Genomic DNA, 19901 nt, shown 5'->3' with positions numbered 1-19901 from the left:
AAGAAGACATTTGGTAGATTTTTGTATAAGTGAAATAAATTGAGAAAGTGAAACAGAGATTGTAAGCTTTCAAATGATATATAGTTAGTCAAGATTATTAGTATAGGATATTACTGTTTTAAATATGTAATGGCTGTGGGCCGGTGACACTTTTGTTAAATATCATAAATTGATATTATGCAGTGTCATGGGATATTGACAAAAACGTACTAGTTTGCACAAACTAGACTCTAAATATATACATGAATGAGCTTAAAAAAGGAAAACGGCTTTTAAATAAAAGTGAGAGTTACATCATATCATGTGTGCATGTTCTTACCAAAAAGATATTGAAGATAACAAGGAGGATCAGCATCCATAGGTATCTGTAGGCCATGTGCAATCCAGCCCAAAGACAGACCAGAGACACCAGAGCGAACATATACAACATCATGGGCACCTCTGAAGAACAAACAGAAATAAATTGAGTTAACCTTCAATTGAGTTTGCATGATCAAATAGGTTCATTTGAAAAAAAGACATTTCAAGATGGCAACATTTGAAGTTAATATATTTCTAGAAAAATCACAAGAGCTTTGCTCATCAGTTTTCAGATGCATGGATGCTGACTGTGCTATTTTGTCTCTGCTTGCATGCACTGATGCCAGCAGCCAGAGTGCTGTTTTCAGTTACAGTGAGTCGGCCAGGCATGCTTCAGTTTTTCCATAGTTCAGACAAGCTTTTCACATGCAGCTAGAGCCATATGAACAGCTTTCGCTCTGGCATAAGAGCAATGTGGGCACGTTTATTGACCTGGGGCAGGAGTCCAAGATGGCTGCCAGCGAAAACAAACAAACCAAAACAACAAAAGAGGGGGTATAAATATCATTAAGCATGTCACAGTGAATGTTCTGGGGTGAATGAGGACAGCCATGGGTGCAAAGTACTTGGCCCGAGAGTGTTCTTCGTGTGGGCAAACAATGTATCCCAGTGCCAAGAGTCACTCAAGCGTACTGGCCCAATGACTTTAACCAGGCTGCGTGTTTTACTTTAACAACGGTTATGAGTTTAATTGCTGAAACATTCACTCAGCTTGAGAAGGTTGAAGAAAAATATGTTGCAAACACTCTATAGGTCAAAACCTGAAATTCTGGCAACAACATAAAGTAATCATTTACTCAAAATCATGGTATAAGTGCTAGGGTTATGCATTTTGATAATTCTGTGTAGTGTTTAATTGAATACTTAAAGTACTCACAAACCCATTTATGCAAAGATTCAATACAGCAACTACCAGTAGAAATGAGCATGTAACCAAATCACAAAAAATATTAATTTTATAAAAAATAAAATTACAATAAAATAATAAAATAGTACAATTTATTTATAAAAAACATTTTCAGAATTGAAAAATTTGAAATGTCTTATGCCGGGCACACCACTGCAAGATTTTTTTGCTCAGATTTACTCGCTGATAGCTTTGTGAAATCGCAGAAAAGTTCCCAAAATCAGAGGCAAATCGGTGCTCGTTCACACAAGTGGCGATCGTGTAGAGTGTATGATCAAAGACGCGATCCGAGAGAGGCGTCGCCGATGCCTGTAAAATATTTAGCATGCCAAATACTGTATCTGGACCTGTCTGCGACTCAGACTCATGCAGTGTAAAATGTGTTTAGACTAAACATTATATCGATGATGACCTACAGCTAATGAGAGCAAGACACAGGGCAAGGGAAAGTTCAGGGGGAGGATAGTCATAGATAGTCATAGGCTTCTTCAAGTAACAAGTAGCACACAGTAAACTTGGCTACTTCTGCGCATCATTTTAACAAGAAGAAATCCAGTCTGGTGACAGAACTCCTGTCTCACACATAGGGGTGTCACGATTCTCCAAATCATCGATTCGATTACATTTTCGATTCTAAGGTCACGGTTCGATTCGATTCTCGATTTTTACTTTTTTAAAAACTTTTTATAAGCACAGGTTGCTGTTGCTCCTAAAAAGCTGACATCAGTTCATCGCGATCTCACACATCTCTGAAGCTGTTAAAAGCTGTTGCATTATCAATGAAGCTGACTGCACAATGAATCTTTCATAATATATAGCTACACTTTGTTTGTTATAATTAGAGGATCTGCCAGAGTGCAGAATTCAGCACTGAACAAAAAGTCAGTTTTGAGCGGTGAGGAGAGTCTATCTTAAATGCTTCTGATTGGCCATTGCGTTAAAGAAATCAACACATATGTCTGTGATTGGCTAAATCGCTCAACGCTGCAAACATGTTATAAATAGAAACTCTGGCCTGTAAATCGTTTCTATTTTGTTTTAGTTGTTCTTGTTGCTTTTCTGCAACAGATAAATAAAAATGTATTAGTTTTTATGTTTTATTCATAGATATTTCTAGTTTGCGGGAGTCCCGCAAATCTTTTTATACTCCCGCACACACAGAGTGAGTGCATTACCGCCCGCGCTCGCACTCGGCTATCAATTCTAGTTCTGCGCCGCACTCTATTGCGTTTGGATTGCATGTCTCTAGATCAAGGGCCCGGCCCGAGGATAGTGACGGGAAATATCGGCTCGGGTCAGGCCAAGTTCGGGCTCGGGCATAGAATCTAAGTTAGAGGACTCACAGCCTTTCAACACGTGTTTTTTTTCCTGCGCCGTGATGAGTCGTTCATGAACGATCCGTTCATTGCCTCTGTCACGCACAACAAATGAATAAAAGACTCGGAAGGTAAAGTAATTATTAATGTTCCCTGTAAATAATTTTTGACTGCATTATAATGATTTCTTAATTCAGAATATGATCAAGATTGAGTAGGTGGATATGTTCCGGGAATTTGCCTGTTAAAATTATAACATTTAAAGTCCCTGAAATGAACGAAATGACTAGAAAAAAAGATTAGGCCTAGTTAATTTTGATGAACGAGATAGAACAAGAGAGTCAGTAAAATGATCCGAACTTCCCATCACGAGCGTGACATGGGGGCGTGGCAGCATTGACGATTACATTTTAGAATTCGAAGTTCGAGATTGTGACTTAATTTCGGTCTTAATTTAATTTTTTAAATTAAAATAACTTAATTTTTTGTTGACACTCCTACTCACACGGAATCTTTATTTCCTGTATCAATTCTTGTGTGTGCTTGGTTGTGAAACGTATAGCCTGCGTCCAAAAGCTTAAAAATGCAGTCTTCGGAGGATGCATGCCAAGGTAGGTGTGGTGTTTATTCACCAAGAAAGCGTTTTTGCTGTTTAGATTACTTGAATCCTATGTTAAATTTAGGGCAAAATCGTGCATCTGACGAGAGCTGATGCAAACATTTTGAGTTTTCAGGTAAAAGTGTGACGCCGGTTGTGACGCCTTTATTTTCCTCCAATTGTTCCAGTGCCATGTTTCAGTAAAACCTCTAAACAAACCATGATTGCCTTAGACCATCACAGTAGGAAAGCATCAACATACATCCGTATCCGATGTTAGCTAGATGTATCCTTGGCTGCCTTTGAAATCCCACAATCCTGTGCTTTCCATTCTGTACATTTGCGCAAAAAAAAAAAAAAGATGGCGTCTGAAAGTTGCGGTTGCTGGCCTCTAAGTTTTTGACGAACGTTTTGATGTCATTTCTAGTGAGAAATGACTATTATAGTAATTAAATATTTGCTTATTTATCACCAAAGCTCTCTCTATTTTTTGCTGTTGGTCATTAAATCCTTACTCTGCCTCAGAAGTCTTAACCAAACTTCATGCGCAAACGCTGCCTGTAAAGTCATTGCCTGATAAGTGCCTTGTATGTTACCTAATACCACTTCCTTTGGCTACACCAACACCTCATTTGTGATGACTATGTTAGCCAAGTACACAGCCAGGCAAATCTGTGGCTGATAATTAAAGTGAGGGATAGACAGTCCGTGTCATTGTTTCTTTCAGCAGGCCTTATTTGCATCCTCTCACCTCCTCGACCTCCTGAGAACCCTGTTTTTTAATTCATACATTTAATGAGGGAACAAACAAGTTCGGCTCCAGAATGGAGAACAGGCTGACTCATCCATCATGCTCTCCTTTCATTACATAAACATAGACATGAGCTCGGCCGAGGACTCTGGGTGCTACAAACAAGAGACCTGTATTCTTCTTTTTTTTTTATAAAGCGCTTTCAGTGTCTATTTGATTTAGAACCAGAGCATCAATTCACTTATGAGACGACCTGGAAATTGAGTGAACAAGCGGAATATTATAATATTAGGCTCTTTCTTTGATGCCTGCAATTGTTCGGACAATTAGAGGCTGAAATTAGACAACATATTAGCTCGGTTTGTTCTAGCACATGATTGAAGGTCATTAGATGCAACGGCAGATGTGCAGAACACACATCTAGGGGAAAGGAATATTCATTGGTTTAACCTCAACAACACAACACTGCTCTGGGCACGCTTACCGCATCCCTGATGACGGAAAACAATCACGCATGCACCTGCAGACTTGTTCCCGCATGCTGCCGTCTAATCAAATTAAGCGAAGCAAAACACCCTGCAAGTTCAAAAGAGATTTCAAATAATCCTCAAATTCTCCAAGCTTCATTGCTGATATGCATGCACGCACGACAAAAAAACAGCAAATGAGATTATAATTGGCTTTCATTAGCGTGAATGAGGGTGAAGAGAATCTGTCCAATCGAATATCCGACTTCCTTTAGGGACAAGACTTGATGTTTGAGAACACGGCGTCCTGTGCCTTCAGTGTCTGCACCGTCCCAGTGTTTCACCAGCAGAACTAATGCACAAGCATTAACATGTGTTGTGCTGGTGCTTTGATGTTAATATGGCTCTGATGACACCATGAGTGCAAAGACAAATAGAGTCATAGGCCATGCATGACTGACACGTCTCTGGGGTGAGTCAGTGGAAGACCTGCCAGTCGAAGCAGGCAAACAATATGAAAGACTTGGCAATGAAAAGTAGGCCACACATTCTTTAGCTGATAGACAACACATGGCACAAGGCCAACGTTTAACACCAGGTTAGCAGAACAAACATGCCATGGTCATTCCTTCCACCTGTCTTACTTTACCTGCTGTTTGCATTTGTCTTGAGAGTCTTACATTTACTTTCAAGATGTTCTGGTGGCTATTTACTTTTACTGATGCTTTTGCCATATAAACTTTGGTAACACTTTACGGTGCTCATGTTACAGTGTGACTGGATACAAGTTGTAACCACCTAAGCCATAAAAGAGGGACACTTTCAAATATTACAAATAAACAACTTGTACTTTATATTTATAATATGTACAGTGCCTAGCATAAGTGAACACACCCATGCTAAAGTTGACTAAAAAGACGAATAAAAAATCATCTTTTGGAAATTGATCTTAATGCCTTAATTTAAAAAAAGAGGAAAAATCTAACCTTTAAGGACACCAATTTTCTTTGTAAATGAATAATGTATCATAAATAAATAAATGTTCTTCCTTAAAATACAGGTTGCATAAATCAGGACACCCCTATGTTAAATTCCCATAGAGGCAGGCAGATTTTTATTTATAAAGGCCAGTTGTTTCATGGATCCAGGAAACTATGCATCCTTATAGAGTTCCCTTTGCCTTTGGAATTAAAATAGCCCCACATCATCACATACCCTTCACCATACTCCATAAGATCATCTCTCAATGCAAATCATACCAGCTATTAGCCTAACAGAAATAACACCATGCCAATCTCTAAGTATGGTGAAGGGTATGTGATGATGTGGGGCTTTTTTAATTCCAAAGGCCAAGGGAACTTTATCAGGATGCATAGTTTCCTGGATCCATGAAATAACTGGCCTTTAAAAATAAAAATCTGCCTGCCTCTATGGGAATTTAACATAGGGGTGTCCTGACTTATGCAACCTGTATTTTAAGGAAGAACATTTATTTATTTACAATGCATTATTCATTCACAAAGAAAATTGGTGTCCTTAAAGGTTGGATTTTTCCTCATTTTTTAAATTAAGGCATTAAGATCAATTTCCAAAAGATGATTTGTTTATTTCTCTTTTTAGTCAACTTTAGCATGGGTTTGTTCACTTGTACTATCCACTGTATAAGGGGGCTTGCAAACTGGGCAAGTCTGCTGTGGTTCCGAGGGCGATTTTTCCTGGCGCGTTTGTATTCATCTTATGTCATGACAAACGTGCACATCGCATGACAGAAAACGTTTGACATGGGTCAGTATATTGTATTTTTTTACTTAATTGGTGCTATTATGTGCAGTAGAGTGAACGACACTTGGGTTGTCATCGGCTAAAATACATGCGCAGGTTACGTTACTTCCTAAACAAGCACACACCAGAGTCAGATTTGCTTTCACAATCGCGCACCAGTTCCAGTGCAACCGAACTCAGACCAGCTCCAACAGGTAGTCTCGGGTTCGGTACTCCAGTGCGCTCCTGGATCAGCATGACAGCTTTCACATTCATGCAAACGTGCCCCGTTTCAAACTAAACTGCTAGTGTGGAAGCACCCTAAGAGAAGGTTTAGATCCAGTAACTTTTATCATTTCCTTAAGGCCCGTACACACCGGGACGATTATCGCGCTTGCTTATCGCAAACGTTTAACATCTTGTGACTAAACAAAGGGCGCTAATGCGAGTATGCACACTGACGCACAAAACGGCAGGCGTAAAAGCATAATAAAAAAAGTGCCTCTGGTTCGTTTTTTTTTTTGGTTTGATGTGCCGCGTTAAAAACTGACCAACCAATGAGATTGGCACTTTTGTTCACGTGCCTGAAGCGGCTGAAGTTACAGTACTTGGTGGTGCTTAAGCACAAAACGGTCTTGCAAGCACACACTGATAGAAGAAGACGACAAAGAGGAAGTAAGTAGACGAAGAAGATGCAACGAGGCAAGATGAATTTAGTGCTGCTGGTCTGTTTGGTGTCTGAACTCAAATAACTTTATGACAAACGCCAAAGCGACTACAAAAATCTCAATAAGAGGGAGTTCTTATGGAGAGGAATTGCAGATCAAATAGGATTCGATGATGAGCTGCAATAGCGCCATCTACTGTCAGGGAGTGAATTTGCACGTTCACTGAAAATCGTTTGGGTGTGAACACAAAAACACGTCGAAAAAAAATGCTGGCGATAAGCGCACGTGATAATTGACCCTGTGTGCATGAGGCTTTATCATGTTTACTTTTTTAATTCACATTTTGTCTTCACTAGTTCATTTAAATAATGACAAATTAAAAAGTATATACTATTTCTAACAGTTATGTATATTTAAAAGACCAATATTACATATAATCTTTCAATCAATAGGGTTATTAAAGCATTATTATATGCATGCATAATTGTAAAAATAGTAAAATGCTGTGTAAAATTATTTGAGAGGTGCAGTAGGCCTTCATGCCAACCCATTTCTTGTAAATTTCTCAATATACCCTGTATTATTGCTATAATTAATTGTATTTATATGTAGTGTGAATACATTTGTGAACTTTAATTTTGATAAACGTTTCCTTTATTTTTTACTCATATGCAAGTTCTTCCACAAATCAATAACATCCAACTTCATTATACATCTATGTTCTTCCAGATTATTCCTGTTTATTGTTTTGCATATCAGTCTCATCTATGTACAAGTTGTTCTCTCTCCATGTCCTTCCCTCCCTCCACTCCCTGACTGCCTCGCCCCTAAAATCCACTGTATCCGTCTACGGCGCGGTACGTCAGCGCCACGTTTTTGATGCGTCACTAGCTCGGAGTCAAAGTCCACGTTTCAGCAGCGGAGCGTTGGTCTCCACAGGGTGTTTTATTTTGAAAATCGACCGGATCCTCTATACCGTTCTGTGTCTGACTTCCTGCCCGGTACGATGTACTCTGTGCTGCTTGACGCGGCAAGCGGCGAAAATAGACCTGCTACCTATTCTCTGCAGAGCGGAGCGGAGAGACGCTTCTGGGACGCTTCTGAGACGCGTGGCGTCCGCAGCTGGTGGACATAAGAGCATTGACTATAATGGCCGCGATTAGCTCCGGCATCCGCGACGCTGACGTTCCGCGCCGTAGACGGATCAGTGGATTTTAGGGGTTAGCCTTCCATCTCTGTAAGCACATTCCAGGCTGTGGTCTGTGTGCCTCTGAAGCAGCAGGTTCCCAAACTCTGAGGAACCATCTCTCTGCTGGAATGGAACTGGCTAGAGCACTTCCTCTCTCAATGAAAACCAGGCTCTCATGAGGCCAAGGCTTAATCCTCAGAAATCCTTCTAGTATGCTGTTTTGATGCTCAACAAACATTTCTTATTCTAATCAATGTTGAAAACGGTTATTCTGCTGAAATGTGATACATTTTTTAAGGATTCTTTGATTAATAGAAAGTTCAAAAGAACCTAATTTTTCAAATAGATTTTTTCTATTATAAATCATTTTTGATCGATATAATGCATCCATGCTGAATAAAAGTATTCATTTAATAATATTATTATTATTTAAAAAATCAGTTACACTATTTCGATGGTCCCTTTTGAACATTCTGTTGACTATAAGTAACTTTGCAACTACATGTCAACTAACTCTCATTAGAGTATCAGTAGACTGTCTGCTTAAAGGTGCTCTAAGCGATGTCGGGTGACGTCACTTCTTGTTGACGTTTAAAGTATTGTCAAACAAAACGGAGGCTAGCTAGACCGTCTCTCCTCCTCATCCGCGCACTAACCCCCCAAATCCTTCTTGTCGGTTATTGGCTGGAACAGTTTGTTATGTTTCGTGGTGCGGGTTAGCCCAGTTTGTTTTTGTTGCCGTTTGTGGAGCCTGGGGTGTCTAAAGAGACCGCGTTTTTTTTACAGTGTGTTCAGGGGGGACAGGCAGCTAGCGGATAGTGAGGAGATGTGATAAAAATTTTTTTTTCCTAAAAAACGCATGACATCGCTTAGAGCACCTTTAAAGGTGCAGTGTGTGATTTTTAGCGACATCTAGCGGTTCGGCTGCGAGTTGCATTGAGGGCTCAGCCCACTGCTCACCCCTCCCTTTCGAAGGAGCTACGGTGCCTGAAACTGGACAAACATATCGTCGTCTGAGACAGCAGAGAATAGCCAGAGTAAGCCAAGAGTGTGTAACATTGTCACTGTTTCTGTACCACAGTCCATTATAAACCACATCATGGATAAAGTTTACAAAGCCATAGTCAGGTGAGGATCAAGGGTCTTAATATATAATATAATAATAGTAATCAGCTGATTGTCTCACAAACGTAACCAGCAGGTTTCCCCCCACATAGCAAACCCATAATACAGCGAGGGAAAAGAACCACATGAAACTATGCAACTCTATATTGTTTCTAACAGGAAAGTAAAAGTTTAGCTGGCTCAATATGAGCTGTTACTGTGGCTGAGCTGGTTAAAGCGTAAAGCCTTGTTTAAACTCGACGCGTCCGCATGAGCCCAAAGGTGCGTGCGGAAAAAAATAACGTGATTGTCACAGCGCGCGCGCCTCCGCATCCCCTAGACACCATTTACTACACACAATAGGCTTTTTTTCTCTGATTTTGAAAACTCTTCGCAATCGACTTAAAATGCTTCCAAGATCGACGGGTTGGTGATTCCTGTAACGTTACTGTTTTACTGTCAATGACAAGAGTACTAATCAGCTGTCTCACGAACGTGCAGCACATTTATCCCCACATAGCAAAGCCATAACACAGCGAGGGAGAAGAACTAAGTTACATGAAACAATCCAACTACATATTTTACACCACTGACAAGGGAAGTCACTACTCACGGTGTTTATGGCTAGCTTCTAGCTTTCTGCTGCTTCACTTTCAAGGTTGTGAAAAAACGCGCTCTGTAGCGCTGTTTGTTCGCTGTCGGCTACGGTAGAAACATGACGTCACAATATGGCGACCTTCATAGAAGGGGATTCCCGCGGTTATGTAGATATAAATGTCTCATTCTAAGGTAATAAAAACATTACGGTTTATTAAGTAAGTTCTTTATACACCACTGACAACATAGTTATGGATGTCATATTGCATTTCTGTTAATAGATACTCACATTTTTTACACATTGCACCTTTAATATCTGCTAACTCTTTATTATGACGCTGCCCCAACAGACATTCTACTGACTATAAGTAACTTTGCAATTACATGTTAACTTATTCTAACCATAATTCTACCAGTCTACTAATACTCTAATGAGAGTTAGTTGAAGGTGCAACGCTACTTATAGTCAACAGAATGTGTTAAAGGGACCATCAAAATACAGTGAAACCAAAAAAATCGTAATGACCCCAAACTTTTAAAAGGTAGTGTCTATATATAAATTAATTTTTATTATATTTTATATTGATCTAAAATAATAAGAATATGGGAAAGTGATATAAAACTGTACTCTTCCTACAGAAAAACAAAATCCACTGGAACATATCAACCAATCAGGGTGTAGAATTCTTACATTATCATGTTAAATACACTGGTAGTGCTCTGACAAAAAAATAACATTTTTTTTTCACATTTAGGGTGAAGTCATGAAAATAATATTTAGTGGTGCTGAGATCTTCATCGATTACAAAAGGATAAACACGCTGTACAATCACAACAGACAACTATATTATTATCCCAAAGTTCAAAAAGTTTTCCTTGTTTCTTAGGAGGAGAAGAGCCTCAGCATGAGAAGGCAAGCACTGAGGAACACTGAGGGAAGACAGCAGGGCCCAAATGTGAGACAGAACTCTGGCTCCTGTTTAAGATGCCAAAGCAGCTGTCACAACACTCAGCTGTGGTTCGGCTCAGAGGATGAAAGACCTTCTTTTGTCTCCCTCTTGAGTGAGCTAACATCTGCCTGGCCAACAGCTTCAATGATACGAAGAAAAAAAAATCACCAAGTGTTTCAACTGGAAGAGACATGGGTGGTTGAAGAAGAGTATCTTGGTAAAGAGATGAAAGAAGAAGAGAGTGGGAAGAGCTGAGATCTTCCAGTAAATCCGCTGTAAAACCAGAGGTGTCCAACAATTTTGAGAAAAGTAAACAAAGGCTTAAGATGGAAGTACATGCTAGATCAACACACTCTCTGGAACCAAACACTTGATATCCTTGTGTGTGTGTGTGTGTGTGTGCGCGCGCGTGTGTGTGTATGTGTGTGTGTCGGTGTGTGTGTGTGTGTTTGTGTGTGTGTGTGTGTGTGTGTGTGTACGTGTGCTTGTTGGTGACATATGGACATCCTGCTCCTTCCTCTGAACTGTGGGTGTGGAGAGCGTGTCTGGGCTCACGCCAGCGCTCTGACCAGACGTTCCATACAACATGTTCTCTGAAACCTCTCTAGGGAAAACTAATAGAATTTGGCATAAAAAGGAGGATGGATAGACTCTACTGCAGTTCCAGTGACCATTAAAACAGAGGTGAGATCACACAAAAAAAAAATTAATAATAATACAAAAATATTTCAGATTTGCCTGTATTTAAGAAAATATACAAATATACAAAATAAGTTGAATATTAAAAATACCATTTAAAACAACAATAATCTAAGTGAAGCTTTTTCAACATTAAAATGAGATGTATACTGCCTAAAAAGTACAGTGCTGAACATTTTAAAATCAGTTTTCAAACAAAATGCATGTATTTAGATGACTGTTTTCACCAAAACACATGGATCCAGACACTAGACTTTGGGTCAAATCCTGGGAATGTTATGCAACAGGAGAATAGTGTTAGTGATATAAGCAATTAAGCAAGGTCATAAAGATATGAGATGCAGGAGGGTGAAATGGACATCCTTTAGAAGCAGCTGAAATATGATAATGATAAACAGTGATTTAGACTCTAAAACCCTGCCTGTATGACTCTAGGGGCTGTAAACGAATTATGAAATTGTGGGGAATATTATGCATGACCCAGGGAAGAAGTGCAAGTCATTACTAACCAAATACAGAGAACATACAGAGTCTGAACACTGAAAGCATATGGATACTCTGTCAGATCAAAATCCATTTTGACTATTTTGTTCACAAAAAACAAAACAATATTAAATAGGACTGTAAGAGCCAGATTAAATCTAGTTCCAAGTACAATGCACGAAAGGCTCATAAAAAAGTCAAGAGTTCTCTCCGTTTGTTTACTATCAAAACTTGGTCTCTTTATCGCAAAGAACATCTAGTACGGCAATCAGTCACAGCAGTAGATTCTAAGAACAATTCATGTGACTTAGGATATTGTATCATTTTCTTAATTGGGTTGACTAGGCTGTTTATAGGCTTGGCAATACAGCTAAACAGCAAATAAAGGTTTTCAAATGTTCACCAATGTTTTAGGCTGGACTTTGCAGTTATGTCTAATGACTAACCATGAAACAGATCATATGTCAGACCAGGCCAGTTGCAAGCTTAGCTACTATGTTAGGACTGTCATAAGAACTAGTTTGACAAACTAGCAGTTAACCAAGGGGTAATCATTCTTACTTTTCAAAGTCAAATTATACCGATCTACCTTTTTAGGTAAGTGACTTTAAAAAGTTCTGAGCTGTCTTGAAGAAAAAATTAGATGACTAACTTTTAAAGTCCCCAAGCCAATAACTCATCTTTGATCACCAAAATTACATATTTAAACGTTTTTTTCTTTGAAAAAAAAAAATCTTCATGCATTAAAATAGCTTGAATGTAACTTTATACCCTTGCCTCATTTAGTATACATGGTTCTATATGCAAATTGGCCCCACCTCCACTTACTCACACCATCTCAGAGATCCACTCGTTGACAATCACACGTTGTCGTGTTTGGTTACAAGATAGTTTGTGACGTCAGAAATTCCAGCGATTTCAAACTGTAATTTTGAGACTGTCTCTGGTTCACTGATAGCCTGGCTCCGCCCTCCTACGTACTTCCGCTCAATTTTAATTTTCCTTCAGTACTACGTCTGGGATTGTGCTGTAGTCTTTAGTTTTCTCCGATACATTTTTTTAACGGGCCAATCAGCGAACAGAGTGAGTGGCTGAGAACGATGGCGTTGATGTTGTGCGTTATTTTGAGATGTAGTTCAGTAATGGCAGAGGAGAAAGATGCGAACGAAGCCATTGGGTCCATTGTGGCAACGCTGCCGAATATCAAGAAGTTAAAGCTGGAGCAAGAACCTCCCCACGGGTTTCGGGAAAAGTTTGATTTTCCAGCTCGCTCCGTTAGCGGTGAATGAGTTGGCTAAGGCGAACACTAGGCATACGTCACGACCAAACGTTAGCGATTGGTTATGGCAGATCCAGAGTGACTCTGGGCAGATTCGATAGTTCTAGACTTCAATAGAGTACCCGCCTACAAGGAAGTTAACGCTTGTCAATGGAGCGGTGCCAGACTCTATGTATAAATGAAATGAAATGTACGAGAGTCTGGTGGGACCAGACTAGTTCACTGCAGTTTTAAGGAGAAAATCAGTGAGCTATTACAGTCATACTTCACCACATAAACAAGCCTCATTGAAAGAGATGAAGAATTATTCCTGAGCCAATAAGGCTTTTCCAATAAAATTTCTGCACTGTGAAAAAGCTCTACTTCTCTTAAGATAATGTAGAACAACTGCAAAAGGCAAATTAAATCTTTAAATAGCGTTGAGGTAATTATCCCCCCACAGGCCTCGGAAAGAACTCTAGCTAGCGTCAGAGACTGACACGGAAGAGAAGAAAATTATGAATAAAGTCGTTATTTTTGATTAGTTGCTTTGCTCTCAAAAAGTTTGAGAGTTAAAAAGTTAGCTTCATAACATTAAGGTTGAACCACTGTATTCACATGGACTGTTTTAACAATTTCTTTACTACCTTTCTGGGCCTTGAAAGTGGAAATAACATTGCAGTCTACTGGGGGTCAGAAAGCTCTCGGATTTCATCAAAAATATCTTCATTTGTGTTCCGAAGACAAACGAAGGGCTTACGGGTTTGGAACGACATGAGGGTGAGTAATTAATTACAGAAATTTCATTTTTGGGTGAACTTACCCTTTAATATCTTGGCTCTAATGTGGTTCTTCTGAGGCTGAAAACCCCTACAGACATTTTAAAGAGCAATATCTCGAAGGCAAGTCACAGTCAGATTTAACTACCAGTTTAGAGATCCAAGTGGTCATTTTATATAGTATTTATTTTAAATATTTATTTATTTTTATTTTATATATTTATATATTTTTCACAGTTTGATAAATCTGAAATTCTAAGTAATAAATGCAATGCATTCACAGAACCCATATTAAAACCATGCATAATTGAATTACATTTGAAATAAACTAGGAATTGAAGACGCATGTGATTGCATTTATTTAGTCATTTAGGTGATAATTCCTTGATTTAGATGATTAAGTTAACCTGTACAGAACTGAACTTACACCCTTCTTCTGGCAGTAAATGGGATGTTGCGGGTGTGGCCTTAGGCAATGGGCTGGCCTGACAATGTCAGAACTTTTTTTCTCTTTAAAACCTTTCTATATTTACTTTATTTCTAAATTTAGCTTCCAACATGTCGACCGGCCCACCGGGAAAAGTTCTTTTGCTTGCTGTGGCCAGTTCATCCCTGTCCCGAGCTGAATGTTTGGTTTGACGTGTAATCAAGCAGTAACACACCTTGGCAGAATCAACATCTAGAAGAGCCGCAGTGTGTTAACAGTAAAAAGCGAGTTAGCCAGATGCATATTTATCTGCTGTGCTTCTTAGATAGTCGTTAAACACATCCGGCATGAAGGAGCAAATTTGCAGCATAATGTATTTGTCTGTGTGTCCTGCAATATGAAAAAAGCATGAGTGGGAGTTCTACAGAGAGGTCATTGTGTTTGCGAGCAAAGGGTGGGATGACAGTGCAGCTCTCTGTAATGAAGTTGTGTGGTTTAGGATTAGCCCGCTGAGCTGCGAGCATGCTCGCGCACAAAGAGGAAAGCTAACATTGCACATGGCAACCCTTGCTGACCACCCACACGCACACTGTACAATACCACCATTTAAAAACCCAGAACAGCAGTTACGGGGTAAACAATGAAACCATCACGGTGGATTAACAACTGAAAGTCAGTGTTTAACATGCTAATTGTACAAACATTGTTTGGAAGGTGCTGATATTACACTTTTAAACAGTGGCAATTTTGAGACTAAACATGAAGGTGGAGGTTGTGAACACTAAATAGATAATCATCGAGTTGTGAGTTGACACATATTTACTCAGCAGCGGAGAAGTGAGTTACACAAGATTTAATCCAATGATCTACAACCTGTTCAGAATTGCTGAGGGCACTTTAAAAAGAAAGGAAAGACTAACAAACCATCATAGAAAGTAATACATTATTTGGAAGGTGTGTAATTATTTGGAAGGCAGTGCAATACTCTTGAAAGCACCGCCCAGAGCAATCTGATGATTGCTTAACAAGACACTTTCCAAAGGAAAGCACCTACTCTTAGTTTACTTTCAGTTTCTCTGATGATCATGAGTTCTTTACTTTAAAAGCACCGGTTTCTTGTAACTTGTTCACTGCAGTGACAGGTTCTTGCTCTACTAAAATGATAGGACACCTTGCGGCTATTTATTGTGCAATTTTTTAAATTCTGTATAAAAAGAACACAAGCTTACACACCTGAGCTGTTTGTTCGCCCTCGGTAGACGTCATCATAAGCCTTCCACTGCTGAGTGACCTGATACGCATGGATGAAGATCACCAGCACCCCTACCACACAAATAAGAGGAACCAGGGCGGCCGTACAGAGAGCGGCATATACATTTGGGATGAAGCACCTACAAAGATGACAAGAAAGGCAAAACAGAAAATGAATATTGTCAGTACACAATAAAGAGGATTGGTACACACATTTATTGTCAGGTTTATGGTTGTGTGTTTGTGTATTTAGTATTCCATGAAAGAATGATCGGCAACCTTATGAAGTTTTATGAATGTTGTCTATTTTAACTTCGGAACCACAAAAACACAAACTAAAGATGGAATCTCCTGAGATCCTATCTTTTTGTCTTTCTCTGACTTCTTTCCTTCTATCTAAGGAATTTGTTCCAGTCTGCATTTGTTTTTGTCCTGTATGCAGTTATGAAGTCTCTGGCTGGTATTTGGAATGGGAAAGCTTTGGGAAACTCAACACAGTGTAATCTTGTTATGACGTGATATGTATCAAAATAAGCAGCAGTTGCATTCTGTTCACAGGGCTGGCATCTCCCTGTCCAGACAGAATGGACAAACAAAGTTCGTACTCATTTCATAGAGAAGAAATTGCACAATGTAGCCATAATAGAATTCAGAGCATTTGAAATGCCTGTAGAAAAATAAACAGACTTCACTAGACTTCATCTGATTATAATTTTGAAACACTGGCCCGGTTTAGTGTAATAGCCGCCTGTATATCTGCCACACAGAAAACAACACACATTTTTGAAATACAAAATAAACATGTAGTTCAGTTTTCTAGTTGTTTTCTAATTTCTCTGGCAATTAGGGGCCATTCACACAGATGTTTTTTATTTATTTTTATATTTTTTTATTTTGCGACGCAGGGCAGCGGAATAAAACAAAAAAAACTCTGCAAGGTCTAGAGATTTAGAATGTGTCATGCATGACACACTGTAAAATACGAAAGACAAGAACAAGAATGTCTGTCTAATGCATGTTTACTTACAATAATGGTGGAAAATCAGAGCAGTAAAATACAAAAACAATGTTCTGTGTGAAGGGTCACTTACAAATGTCTCAGCATAGTTTTATTATCATTTAAATCATACACTTATATTGTAAGTAAAGGTTTCACACACACACACACACACACACACACACACACACACACACACACACACACACACACACACACACACACACACACACACACACACACACACACACACACACACACACACACACACACACAAATGTATTTTTCATGACCGTTTCGGTCTCTCCTTCACTCCAGTATTTCTAACGTTTACTAAAACTAAAACTATTAAAAATAATTTTCGCTAATTGAAATAAAGCTGAAATAGAAAAAAATCGAAATATTAGATTTAAAACTTAAATGAAAAATGAGAAATTTTGCCCTGGCAGAAAAAAAAAACTAAAACTGAAATTAAAATATTCAAAAACAAATTAAAATGGGGAAAAAAAGCACATAACAAAAATACTAAAATTGTTAATAAAATTTATTTTCGATAGTCCACTTTAGACATTCTACTAACTATAAGTAACTTTGGAGCTACTATGTCAACTAACTATCATTAGGGTATTAGTAGACTGTCTGTTAATATCTGCTGACTCTTTATTGTGTTGGTCCCCCAACAGATATTCTACACACTATAAGTAACTTGGCAACTACAAGTCAACTTGTTCTCCTAACCTGAACCCTAACACCTAAACATAACCTAACAGTCTACTGAAATACTCTAATTACAGCCTACTAATACTCTAATTACAGTTAGTTGCTAGTAGTTGAAAAGTTACTTATAGTTAGTAGAATGTCTAAAGTGGACTATCGAATTAAAGTGTAACCAAATATTATAATAGTTGTACCACTACATGGTGCCAATAGTTATGTCACCAATTTATATTTATACATATGGTGAGGTTTAAAGTGTGTTTAAATCTGACCTTTAAACTAATGTGCTTCTATTACCACAAGCATTTGACTCTTCCCGGGCCGCAAACATTTCCCTATGGTACGGGAAAAGGCGAGAACTGCGGTGGCTTGTGAGGTGACATCATTTGTTTGCTCTTGGAAAGAGAGATGTTTGGCTTTCATTAATCCTCTGAGAGTTTACTTGCTAAGAGCTTCTTTAAGACAGGGTGAAGAGGAGTGTCCTTTTTCTTCTGTTATCACTACAGGCTTGCCTGGGGTAAAACCGAACGTATGGACAGTCACAGCTTGCGATCTCATAAACACAGAGAGGCTAAAAATAGCAGCTCTTCCCGACTTACCAACAACAGACCCTGACCACATACAATCAATTAATGTAAACTGGGCAAAGAAGAGTTTGTGTGTGTGTGACAGAAAATTGCTTACATTACATTAACACAGGAAATGAGTAAGTATGAGTCTAAAACAGTGACAACAATGTGAGCTTTCCATGTTTGTCGATGCATGAAGTGCTTATGAAAAAAATCAAACCTTGTTAGTAAGAGAATTTCTATGTACAGTCACTTCCAAGTTTTACCAGTGAATCTGTACCAGAGTATGAGGACAAATGTGTTACATGAATATGTGACAACCTCCCTTCAGAGACATTTAGGACTGTCCTAATTTGAAACAAAAACCTAAAAAAATAACGTTTTTTTCCTACTCTACAGCATTTATAATTATACACAAATGAACAACTGTATGGTATGGCCTCATCTAGTTAAGTAAATGTGTGTGTGTGAAAAAAAGATAGAAGATTTTCATAAACCCACAGATCTCCTTGCACCAGCCCATACACACTATGGATGCTCCATCCAAAACCTCCCAGCAGGACCACAACCAGAATGATGATGACAAGAGCAGGAAGTCCCCAGCTGAGCAGGAAGTAGAGAAGATAGCGTCTCTCTGTGTGCTCATCATTCATCACCAATATCTGCCAGAAGTTTATAGCCTGGGAAAGAAAACAGAAGTGTTACTAAATAAACAAATGGAAACATGGCCGTGCTATACAAACATAAGCCTGATTGATAAAAAAGGATGGTTGATTAATGTTCTGATAAGACTAGTGTAACTGATCCTATTCGACCCGCTTCGAGTGGGATTCAAACTGGGGTCTCCGGCTTGGGAGGCGGGCGCTCTAACAAGGAGGCTAAACACCACAGCCTCTATTGTATTTAATTTCAGTATACTCAGACTACTTGTTCAGCTAGCCTACTTTTATTTTAGGTATTAAGGTACTTCAGCAAAGACTTCAAAATCAACAGTGAAGTCCTAGGTGGCACCTTCATCCATCAATATTAACTCCATAAATGGATAGAAACTGCTGCAGCTCTGTTTTGCTGTGCTTGGAACTTGGATAAGAGATGAAAAGACAAGCGATGCTGGCAGACGTTGTATTAGCTTTTGGGTGTCCAAACACGCTGCAATCCCTCTCCAGCCTCTTTGTAATTATGGAAGAAGTTGGCACTACGCCTGTCTCGCAACTTCCATTGATCCGGTGCTTCAACCGTGGCAGTTTATGGAGTCTCTGGGATTTATTTTAGCACAGGCTCAAACACGAGTCCCTGTGCGTAAAAAGAAACTCTTAGATCAATAGTTTTCATTGATAAATAGTACGTTTTTCAGTGCCCTTTTAAAGTAGGCATGGAATATCTGCACTATTTCCATTAAGGCTGGGACACATAACATGACTTTTAAAACATATTTGCAGTCAGAAAGAGCCAATAGTGTTGCCAAAAGTGAGAACCAGTCTGCAGTTTCTGGGCAGTTGGAGTTGACAAATCATGTAGTGTATGATGGACACCGGTTGTTTTATCTTCAGACTATGATTCCATCTGGCTTGAGGATATCAAACATGTCTGACATTGAGCCAGTTTTAGAACTAATATTGTTTTTATTTGTCAAGCATCTAGCAACGAGGTGTGTGTTTCTGTGTGAGTATGTTGTGTTCGGAATGTATTGAAAATGTGGTAGAGTATGGTCCTCAGTCGTTTAGTGTATGATGCCAGATTTTCTCTGTAACCAGTAACAAATTTGACAAGTGTATGACATCTAGCATTCTAGCATTCTTACAAATCTCTTTGGATTTGAACATTTGTGTAGTGTATAGTTTTTTGAGCAAAAAAAGACAAAACTTTGTTTTATACCCAGATTCTCTCAATTAATTTGGAAGATTTGCTACCAGCAAAATTTGCACTGAATGCAATTTTTCTTGTGGAATTCCACATCTTGTGGGTCAGTTCTAGGTTGTAGAAGATGCAGCAGACTACCGTCAACTGGATTGTGGGTGGGTACAGAATAAGATGTTTAACGCTGAAAAACGGA

At 38.9% G+C, this 19901-nt stretch overlaps 1 protein-coding gene across 2 annotated transcripts in view; it reads right to left on the bottom strand.

The window, feature by feature from the left end:
• adgrv1 (adhesion G protein-coupled receptor V1) overlaps positions 1-19901 on the bottom strand; it is a 171912-nt gene that overhangs the window by 10905 nt on the left and 141106 nt on the right. For both annotated transcript variants that reach the window (XM_077231608.1, XM_077231609.1), the window contains 3 exons: positions 18350-18528; positions 15548-15705; positions 320-441 (listed from right to left, as the gene is read on the bottom strand). In XM_077231608.1, coding sequence (XP_077087723.1) covers positions 320-441; positions 15548-15705; positions 18350-18528 — 459 coding nt within the window. The remainder of the gene's footprint in view (positions 1-319; positions 442-15547; positions 15706-18349; positions 18529-19901) is intronic.

This window comes from Siphateles boraxobius, unplaced genomic scaffold, assembly GCF_051911475.1.
Source record: "Siphateles boraxobius isolate OS27281-9 unplaced genomic scaffold, OSU_SipBor_1 16, whole genome shotgun sequence".
In the NCBI taxonomy this organism is placed as follows: Eukaryota; Metazoa; Chordata; class Actinopteri; order Cypriniformes; family Leuciscidae; genus Siphateles; species Siphateles boraxobius.
This window is presented reverse-complemented; position numbering and strand designations above follow the sequence as displayed.